We start from the raw sequence: 10835 nt of genomic DNA, 5'->3' as shown, positions 1-10835 counted from the left end.
CGGTATATGCCTCGGTTGTAGAACCGGTGCCTAAAAGCAAAAGTAACCGGTGCAGTATCATCTTATTGTAATAGTGATTTAAATTCCATTCTCATTATACGTTTACATGATTCAAACCACACAATAAGAAAAAGTAATTATTTAACTAATAGTTATATTGTTTTATTTAAATATTATATATAATATAAAAACAGGTAGAAAAAAATAAAAATGCTAACTAGCAGCTCACTCATACGGATTCACTTGTGTTACCATATTACACTGAATATATGTTGTGTAGTAAAAAAACCAACATAGGTCATAGGTGATGACTTGACATTATTGGACTTTCAGAAACACTTTTTGTTGGTATTAATTAGGCAATGATGCAATATCAATCTTAGAGACACCCCCAAGAACGATACAAGGAAATTTCCAAACTTTCACATCCCCACAACATTTTCAAATTCATTACTTGGTTTGCACATCAAATTAACAATCTTTTCCAACTACTATTCAATTAACATAAAAAATTGTAACACTTAACGTCAGCAATGAGCTCCATAGGAGGCAGAAAGTTCATGCCCCAGATGAATATTCAATTTTGTAGTGGTTAACTTAGCTTTGGAATAGTTTGACAAGGTTGATCATAAACAAACACTTAAACTACTTAATCGTTGATTTTGATAAAGTCAATCTGGTTCTCACTTCGAATTCCTGGATTGCATTTTACTTCGAGACTTTGTCAAGAAAATGACCCCTTCAAGATAGGATTTGAAAAAGAGGGTTATTTCTTGGAAAAATTCTTTGGAGGATATACATGACAAAAATACAAAAATACAAAAATATATATAGTAGCAAGTCAAACCAAAATTCGAACTAAATGTTTCCTTTCTGATGTACATAAACTCATAAAAACTGCGAGAGAAATAAATACGTACACTGTTTGCTATAGTTGTTACAAAAAATATTAATATTATCGACGAATTTTTATCGACGGATCAATATCTATCGATATATTTTAATTTTCGATGGAATTATTGATTGTGTTTTTAATCTTTTTTACTAACAGTCAAAAGTCTTCGGTATTTCCACTAGTAAAAAATGGGGTTTTAAACGCGATGTATACGTCTCGGTTTTACTGAAACCGAAGCGTATAATAATGCGGTGGCAATTTCGTAGTTTAAGGAAAAATATATGCCTCGGTTGACCAAAACCCGATGTCTAAAGCGGCTACTGCCTCGGTTCTGAGAACACCCGAGGCAGAAAACCTCAAACATTTAATAGAACGGTGGCAATTTCGTAATTTTAGGGAAAATATATGTCTCGCTTGTGCAATAACCGATGCCTAATAGTCCTAGTGCCTCGGTTATGAAAATACTCGAGTTGATAAGTTGATATTTCTGCACACCTTCCAAAATTCTGCACTACTAAACCCTAAACGTTTCATTCCTACCCATCCCATTTCCTCTCCACTGCAATTGTCCTCCTCCTCCAATCATCACAAGTCCCTTGAGGCCGCGGCAGCCCAATCTCCTTTGAGGACGCGGGTTGAGCGAGAGCGGTGAGCCATTCGTCGTCGCCGCCGCGGTTGAGCGAGAGCGAGAGCGGTGAGCGAGAGCGAGAGCGGTGAGCGAGAGCGGTGAGCCATTCGTCGTCGCCGCGGTTGAGCGAGAGCGAGCGAGAGCGAGACCGAGAGTGAGAGCGAGACCGAGAGCGAGAGCGAGACGGGCGGTTGGTAATCTGCGTCGAGGAAGGAGGGCGAATCCACTAGAGGCGCGACCTGGGAGGCTTGGGCTGTTGAATGGGAGGAGGCGTTGAGATGCGGTCGTGCGCAGGTTCTGCTGGGCATGCGACTGTTGTGGGTTTGGGTTATGAGGTTGGGCTTGTGGCTGGGGTGGGGGCTGGGGCTGTGGTGATGGCGGTGGCTGGGGCTGTGACGGTGGCAGTGGCGGTGGATGGGTCTGTGACGGTGGCGGTGGCTGAGGGTGAGGATGATCAAAGGTGGGTTTTTTAATGATGGGTTTGGAGATCTTTTGGTAGGAAGGACGCGTTGGAGGAGCAAACGAAGGGGAAGAATCGTCACCACCACCAGGAGCAAACGAAGGGGAAGGACGCGTTGGAGGTGCGTTTTGCGAGTAGGAGTGTTGGTCGCCATGGATCACCACCACCAGGATCGTCACCACCACCAGGATCATCACCACCAGATCCTCATCCCCATTTTTATTACTTTCTGCATTGGGGTTATATGAAATTGGGTTTCTGAAATTGGGAAATCTTGGGTAATTTCGGGTTGGAATTTTCTGGTTGCATAAATGTTTCAGGTTCCAAGTTTCCAAGTTGAGATTTTCTGGTTGCATATTGGGTAATCTTGAAGGTTTGCACATGGCTTCCACTGTACCACATAACCAACTATGAATCGCGTTCGAAATCTAAAAAATAAAAAACACGCAACTGCCTCGGTTAGCGTTCGAAATCTGAAAAAAAAAATACGTAACTGCCTCGGTTATTTAAGAACCGAGGCATAATCCTGTCTCATTTTATCTCGGTTTGTGACCCGAGGCATAAAGCCTGTCTGGTTTTACCTCGCTCGTATATGCATCGGTTGTAGAACCGATGCCTATAAACAAAAATAACCGGTGTCTATTTATCTTATTGTACTAATGGACCGTCGGTAAGTGACATGCACATTACTAACGGATTTACCGAAAGCTTTTGATTGTCAGTAAAAAGAGTGAGAATTTTCCCGCCCATTATTTCGCTTGACGATATTGCCGACAGATTTACCGAAGGCTTCTGAGCGTCGGTAAAAAAATGGAAATTTTTCGGCACCAGCTTCGCATCCAGTGCCAATATATGTGGCAAACACTCATTTCTCCTCTCATTTCTCTTCTCATTTCTCTCCATCTCAGTGTAATACTTCTTCCTATCGCTGCTCTCCACCGCCACTGTTCTCCACCGCCGCTGCCCTCCACCACCACTGCCCTCCACCACCGTTGCTCTCCACCACCCTGCTCTCCACCGCTGCTGTCCTCCACCGTCGCTGTCCTCCACCGTCGCTGTCCTCCACCGTCGTTGTCCTCCACCGTCGTTGCCCTCCACCACCGCTGCCCTCTACCACCGCTGCTCTCCATCATCGCTCTCCACCACCGCTGCTCTCCACCACATTTTTGCGATTAGGAACATTTCTCTGACAAATATGAGAATTGCAGAGAAACTCTCCATGATTCCCTATGATTTTAACTATTGAAAATAAATTAGTTGTTTAATTCTTTGGAAACGAAAATAAAATGACACAGAGGGAGGAAGGAAGAAGAAGAAGAAGAATCAGATCGCGATAATTACCGACGGATTTATCGAAGACTATAAACCTTCGATAATTATCGACGACTTTACCATAGGACAAAGCCTTCGATAATTATCGACGATTGAAATATCCGTCAGTAAAGGTTTTTATCGACGGTATTTTGACCGTCGATAAACGATAATTACCGACAGATTTGATATATTACCGATGAACTACGACCGTCGGTAATATCAATTATTCTTGTAGTGGGTTATTGGTCAAATATACAAAATATTTGGTTGAGAATTTAAAAAAGTCTCAAATTTTCAATACTTGAGTGATGAATCTTTAATTTTCTTTTTAACTTAAAATGCCGTGTATTTACTGGCACCGGTGTTGTAAAAACTTGGATTACATCTTTAATGACTTTGATTTAATTTTGGTATATTTCATTCCTGCCATAATCTCTATAAAGTTGTTGAAATTTCACCGTATTTATAAATTTAAGTACTTGTTTTCTTTTTTCCATAATGAACAAATTCATTATAATTATGCTTAAAGTTCTTTGAAAGTCGTCTCCACATCCTTGTGTTTTAATTTTTAGTTATCTTTAATAAGTTTTATTTCTAAGGTTAATCATTACACTTCATATATTGTCTGTATAGATTAATTTTGTTTTTAACATTAATTAACAAGCTATAAAATTTAATAAATGTCTTTGATCAACGTGTCTGATAATTAGTTACCAAAATTTGCAAAAGAATTATCTTTTGAATTAATTGCACTCTATTTTGTACTAAGATCATGATAATATAATGTCAAATTATTTGTTATAGTAAATGGTTCAAGATATTTGATAATGCATGGAAATTCAGAAACCATATAATCTTTTAAGAACCATTTTAATTTGATTTGGTGAAACGATTGAAACACAAACGTATGGTATGTAAACATTAATTCAAAACTATTTTATGCTTTATTTATTTATCAAAACAGGTCATCTTACTTGACTCAATCCATCAGTTTATTAGGGATTGGTTAATTAGTGAGGCAATGCAACTCAATTCAATTATTAGCGAGTCCAAAAATTTTGAATACAACCTGATCTATCACAGATTAATGGATTAAATGGGTTGGTTCACTTAATTAAAAATTATTTTTCTTTAATCCAAAAGAAAAAATTACAAATTTTTTCTAATTGAAATCTAAATAAAGTTCAATCTAAATATAATCTAAAATGATGTTAAACTCCAAATATAATCCAAATCACAAAAAATACAATATAATTCAAATACACTTAAAGATAGAAGAAAATTTAGGATTTTTATTTTTAATATAATTTAATATTTAAAATTTATAGGTGAATTGGTGAGTTAACCTGTTGATCATGGATTCAATTGGAGGAAACGAATTGATCAAATTTATTTTTTACTTTATGTCAAAATTTGTAATTTTTTAAACCAAACTTGAATCTTAATTTTGGTAAATACTTGTAAGTTTTAATTTATTTTAACAATTCTAATTTATATGGATGAAATTTTAAAAAATTATATTAAGAAGTAAATGATATGATAAATTTATTATTGTTATTTAATTTGAGGAAAAATTGATATAAACAATTGTGATAATAACTAAATTAATAAAAAAAACCATTTTTATATAATATTATTAATGATATAATCTATAATAATATATAAAAAAATATTTTTTTTGTCTTATGTATGCAATTTATATTTCTATTTTACCCTTAATTATATTAATTAAAAAACTATCACAAGAATATATGTTTGATATTTCTATTTTACTCTTAGTTATATTTTAAAAATAAAAAAAAAACTATTAAAACAATTAAAGTGATGATTATGCAATATTAATTATTTTTGTATGTAATTACTATTAGTGATATTTTTTTCTTAAAATATATAAAATCACAAAGTGTCTCTTTTTCATTAGTATTTTTAATAAAACAAATTTGCTTTTGTAATTTTATAAATAAATTATCTCTCCCATATAATTAGGGTTACCCATTTATAAGAGAGACCCCTTATAATTAAAAATTTTGTTTTCCCTAGTCGGGTATCCATTAGATAGGAAATAATAATACAATACACATTCTTTTATATAAGGTAATTTTTGTGGTTAAATATAAACTTAAGCACGAATATTTTACTTTTATTTTTATTTTATCGAATCTACTTATCTCATTTAGGTATCAAAAACAGAGACGTTGCTTAAGAAATTGGGTCGACAGTTGAACTCCAAGGTTTACGAAACTAGTTTTCCACAATATTATATCAATTTGACTACCCTAATTTTTTAATATATATTTTGAACATTGCAATGTTACGCGTACGCGTGAAACTGAAACAAAACGTTCACCAAGCTTTATTTCATTATATAAAGATAAAAACTCCAAATTAAAATATTTTATCAAATTCTTAGTTTTTCAAATAATTTCATTTCACTTTTTTAATTTTGTATTAACGAATAATTTTCATTTTTCTAAAACGGATAAGAAATTAAAATAAGGTTAAATGTCACGTCATGGGTGTGCTGGTAAAGAGGCCACAAACCAGAGTCCTTCTAAAAATAAAGTGAAGAAGGAAAATCTGAAAAAAGAAAAATGGAAATAAAATAAAAGGAATTTGAGTATACTTGTTCGACTCCACGTGGTTGGAAAGTGGAAACACTGTCTCTCTCTACTTCCTCTCTCTTCATCTTCATCTTATTCTTTCTTCTCCTAATATGTATATATATGTGTGAAGTGTTTCATGGTGAAGGATCCCATTACCTTTGATAACAAGTTCAAGCTAGCTACCAAGTTCAGTTTTCCTCAATCACCATCTCAAAAACCACCATTTCACTTCATGTAACATCTCATTTCCTTAACTCAAAAACACTGTTCATTAAGATTCATTCTCTCGTCTCATCAACCCAATATAGATTCTTTTCTTTTCTCCTTCCTGGTTTTCGAATCTTCAGGTACTCTACTACCCTCCATTTTTTGCTTTTAAGAATCTGTTTTATTATGTATTTCTTTTTTGTGGAATGAATGGTTTGCATTTCCATTTCTGCATATTGAATACGGTGCTGAATGTTTTTCTTTGAAAGCTATTCTGCTCAATCTAACTACCTGTGAAGAAAAATATAGTCTTTTTTATTGTTGATGTCTTAGTGAAAGTTTTTGTTTTTAGATCCTTAGTATTCTTTAACTGGGTTATCTGATATGTGTTGGTTTGGAATCTGTTTAGGAGAATAAAATGGGTTTGCCATTTACTGTGTTTGAGGTTCTCCTTTCATGTATACGAGACTATTTTCTGTGATTTGTCTTTTAAAATGGGTGTTTGGTTGGTGGGTTTTTCGGATCCGTGATCCTTTGTTTCTGATGATTTTGCAGCAGCATAAAATATGAGTTATTGTTGATGCTTTTTGTTTTTGCCCAAAGAATAGTAAAAAGAATAGTGCATTTTGAAATGGGTCTCAAGAATTTTTGGTTTTCTATTTTTTTTTTGTCTTGGTAGAATTGTGTGTGGCTTGATGTGGTGAGTATGGTTTGAATTTGATGGTGTGGAACCGTTTTATTTCTTATGACTGTTCATATTATTGATGTACCTGTTCCATCCAGTTTGACAAATTGAAAATGTATCTTCTTGTACTTTAATGCCGACTTTGCTATTTTCAGGTCCACGAATTGCACAAGTTTCTGCATATTGGTTTTGTTGTCATATGGGGATATCCTTCTCATGTCCATTTGCCAAGTACAATGATGTGGAAGATAGCTTAGATTCTGTGGTTGTAAAATCCATCAACTTTGGCAATGATGAAATCAAGACTCCAGTACGATCTGTTAGTTTCAAAAAAGAAGATTTAGAACCCACCATTCTGAAATCTCTAGGTTCTGGAAAGATGACAATAGAGACATCAGTGAGCTTCAAAAGAAAAGACATTGATGACATTATCTCCACCAACACTTTGTCATTTGACAAAGAGGAAAACATGCCTATCGCAAGGACTAGCAAAAAGATCAAAGAATTGGATGATATGCCACTCAAGTCAGAGAGTCAAGTGGAAACCATCCAATCAGCACTTCTAAATCCAAGCAGCCCTAAACACATTGCTGCGCTTAAATTGCAGAAAGTGTACAAGAGCTTTCGTACCAGAAGAAAGCTAGCAGATTGTGCAATTCTTGTTGAACAAAGCTGGTACTTATTCAATGGCCTAAAAATCTCTTACCTTTTTCACAAAACTCAATGTGTTTCTAACATGTTTTTATCGAATCTTTGAATAGGTGGAAGCTTTTAGATTTTGCTGAACTCAAGCGCAGCTCCATATCTTTCTTTGACATTGAGAAACACGAGACTGCAGTTTCTCGTTGGTCTAGAGCAAGAACTAGAGCTGCCAAGGTACTTTAACATTATTCAGCTTTAGAACACGGTATTGGTGATTACTGGTTAATACCTTCAGTAACTACCATGCTCTAACCTTTTAGTTCAAATTTTCATGCTGGATTGAACTTGATTAAACTTTTCTTTGTCATTGCAGGTTGGAAAAGGTCTATCAAAAGACGATAAAGCTCAAAAACTTGCTTTACAGCACTGGCTTGAAGCGGTTAGTCAGACATAATTGTCATGTTCTTTCTCTGCTTATATATTGGTTTGTTAGTCTTTCATCAATTATTAATGTTTTTCATGTGTAATAGATTGACCCACGCCATCGCTATGGACATAATCTACACTTCTATTATGATAAGTGGCTTCGGTGTCAGAGCAGAGAACCCTTCTTCTACTGGTAAGATTCTTTATAAACATTGCAACTTAAGCTAGTTTAGTATATAGATCTTAAGCCACCAGAGTTTGAAACTAATCTTGTTTGAAATTGCAGGCTAGATATAGGAGAAGGAAAGGAAGTAAATCTTGACAAGTGCCCTCGTTTCAAACTTCAACAGCAGTGTATTAAATATCTGGGTCCGGTAAGGTTTCCTTCATTTTATGAGAACAACTCTTGATAGATAAATTTGCTTGAGACTCTTTCATTTCAAATTTTATTAATTATTTTGATTCTACTTTGTTCCAGATGGAAAGATTGGCATATGAAGTTGTTGTGGAGGATGGAAAGTTCTTCTACAAGCAATCAGGAGAACTCCTTAACACCACTGGAAAAGATGCACATGCCAAGTGGATTTTTGTCCTTAGCACATCCAAGACATTGTATGTTGGCAAGAAATCAAAAGGTTCATTTCAGCATTCTAGCTTCTTGGCTGGAGGAGCTACATCATCTGCTGGGAGACTAGTGGTTGAACACGGTGTGTTGAAGGTAGAAATCCGGCACAAAGCTTGTGTAAATTTATGAATCTTATGCTAGATTCCTACCACCATGGATAACCATTTTACTTGCTTAGCTAAAACTGATTTTGTTGTTTCTTTTCAACAGGCAGTTTGGCCACACAGTGGACATTATCGACCAACAGAAGAAAATTTTAAGGAATTTATTTCATTCCTTCAAGAGAACAATGTTAGCCTTTCAGATGTCAAGGTATAGAAATTAAAACACAGAACCAATGCTGTACATTATTTTACCACGCTCTAATAGTTTATGCAATGTAATTACAAGAGGTGAGAGAATATCTAAGGAGATTCATTTTGTTATATGCAGATGGATTCAGTTGACGAGGCTGATGAATTACGTTCTCTGAGAAGTGGTCATCTTAGAAGCCACTCCTCTGAAGAGGACTTCACTGAGAACATGAATGGCCTGGAGATTGAAGATACCATTATTGAAGGCTCAGCTGCAGCAGAGAAGGCCAATTTGATTCAAACTGAGAGGGCTTCTGCAGTGATGACACCTGGCCCAAGGCAGTTTCAAATTATTGGAAGAGAACTTAGCAATCTTGAAATACCAAAAAAGGGTGGTAATGTGTTTGAAGGACTAGAAAAAGAGGTAGAAGGTGTTGAAGAAAGTAGTGAGAGTTTGGAAATGGAATCTGAGTCAGTTGATGAAGAAACAACACAAGAGAAAAAGTGTTGTGATGATAATGATGTAGAAAGCATTCCACCAGAGTCCATACTGAAAAGAATAAACTCACATAAAGAAATGAAATCATATCAGCTGGGGAAGCAGCTATCATGCAAATGGACAACTGGTGCGGGACCACGCATTGGATGTGTGAGGGACTACCCTTGTGAGCTTCAGTTCCGAGCATTGGAGCAAGTTAATCTGTCTCCAAGAAGTGGATCACGCCATAAATCATCCTTGACTCCTAGAAACACCACTTTGTTGAACTCTAGTCTTTCAAATGTAGCAAGCTTATGTGGGGACACAAGTATTGAACCACTTCACATGGCTCAAAGAGGTGAGCAGAATAGTTCAAGATCAGAATTCTCCCCTTTGTTCAGAGGAACATCAGTTATACCAGTTATTCATACTTCATGAGTGGATAGGAGACTCCATTGTTTTATTCTTTTTTACTTCATAGGTAACCCAACAGTTGTATTTTTGTTATTCTTTCCATTGATTCACACAGCCATTCTTTTTTCACTCATGTATAGTACTATATCATAGGATCAAAATTGTAAAATTATCATGGGATCTATTTATTCTCCCATTACAAAGGAAACATTTCATCTTCCACCATGATAATTGTAAAATTATCATGGCTTCAAATTCAATTATATCTATTTATTTATTTTTGAATATTTGAAGCTGCAACTTTATGTTATCCTTTTCCCTCATGATTGTTCGTGTGCTGTGCTGCTGGAGGCATGTTTATGGTTTTTCTGGAAACAAAAGGTCTCTAAAGAACATGATCATACCTGCACTTCTATTATTACTAACTCTTCACCTCATACTAATAGAAAAAGATAAAAATATTCTTCTCACTGCACTATATCACTGCTTCAGCCATTGTCATGACCATGGCCATTGCACCTCTGCTCTCCAGTGCACTCTTTGAGAGCAAGAAGAGAGAGAACTCATTTTGGAAAACTTGTTCCAAAAATTTTGTTCTGAAAAGCTCATCTTATTACTCATTTCATGTGTTGTGTAGAGTTTATTATGAAAAACTCATTTCAGAAAGCTTGTTCTGAAAGGTGTCATATATGTTCCATAAATTCTATAAATCGTGAAATCATTCCAAAATATATCTCATTTATTCCGAAAAACTTGTTCCAAAAATCTTATGAAAATCTTATTTCAGAAATTCTATTTCGAAAATCTTGTTTTAACAATTATGAAAAGTTTCTTCTGAAATAATTCAGAGGTCAGTTCTACAATGATAAAATAATCCTTTTAAAAACTATAAGAGTACAGTTAGAAATAATGACGGTATATGAAGAAAAGGCCCCAATTGTAAATGGACAAGTTTCCAAGGACAGACAATAAAAGCCGAGAAAGAAAAAAACACAATATGAGAGAAAGAGGAAACGAAGACAGAAAATGAGAAATTTTTTTCATCTAAGCAAAAATGTTCTTAATTAGTTTCGATTTATTTCATAAAGATATTTTTTCAAATAATCTCTGAAAAATTACAAAGGTAGCAATACTTGTCTTTCAATGTTTTTTCTCGTTTCTAGCA

At 35.0% G+C, this 10835-nt stretch overlaps 1 protein-coding gene across 1 annotated transcript; it reads left to right on the top strand.

Annotated features, from left to right (window-relative positions):
* Window positions 1-5947: 5947 nt before the first annotated feature.
* LOC108333103 (IQ domain-containing protein IQM2) lies at window positions 5948-9955 on the top strand. The gene is made up of 9 exons (XM_017568441.2): window positions 5948-6247; window positions 6948-7467; window positions 7554-7668; window positions 7808-7873; window positions 7965-8053; window positions 8147-8234; window positions 8339-8578; window positions 8696-8797; window positions 8918-9955. The coding sequence occupies exons 2-9, from the start codon at window positions 6992-6994 to the stop codon at window positions 9692-9694; spliced, it is 1953 nt and encodes a 650-aa protein (XP_017423930.1). The 5' UTR covers window positions 5948-6247; window positions 6948-6991; the 3' UTR covers window positions 9695-9955.
* The last annotated feature ends 880 nt before the right edge of the window (window positions 9956-10835 follow it).

The sequence above is a fragment of the Vigna angularis genome, chromosome 1, assembly GCF_016808095.1.
Source record: "Vigna angularis cultivar LongXiaoDou No.4 chromosome 1, ASM1680809v1, whole genome shotgun sequence".
Taxonomy (NCBI): Eukaryota; Viridiplantae; Streptophyta; class Magnoliopsida; order Fabales; family Fabaceae; genus Vigna; species Vigna angularis.
The sequence above is the reverse complement of the archived record's forward strand: the minus strand, read 5'-3'. Positions and strand labels throughout refer to the sequence as shown.

Excerpts from the sequence above, each read along its gene's own strand:
- LOC108333103 (XM_017568441.2), top strand. The coding sequence starts at position 6,992 with ATGGGGATATCCTTCTCATGTCCATTTGCCAAGTACAATGATGTGGAA. Across the intron at positions 7,669-7,807 it reads CAAGAACTAGAGCTGCCAAG|GTTGGAAAAGGTCTATCAAA; the intron begins GTACTTTAACAT and ends TTGTCATTGCAG. Across the intron at positions 7,874-7,964 it reads TACAGCACTGGCTTGAAGCG|ATTGACCCACGCCATCGCTA; the intron begins GTTAGTCAGACA and ends CATGTGTAATAG.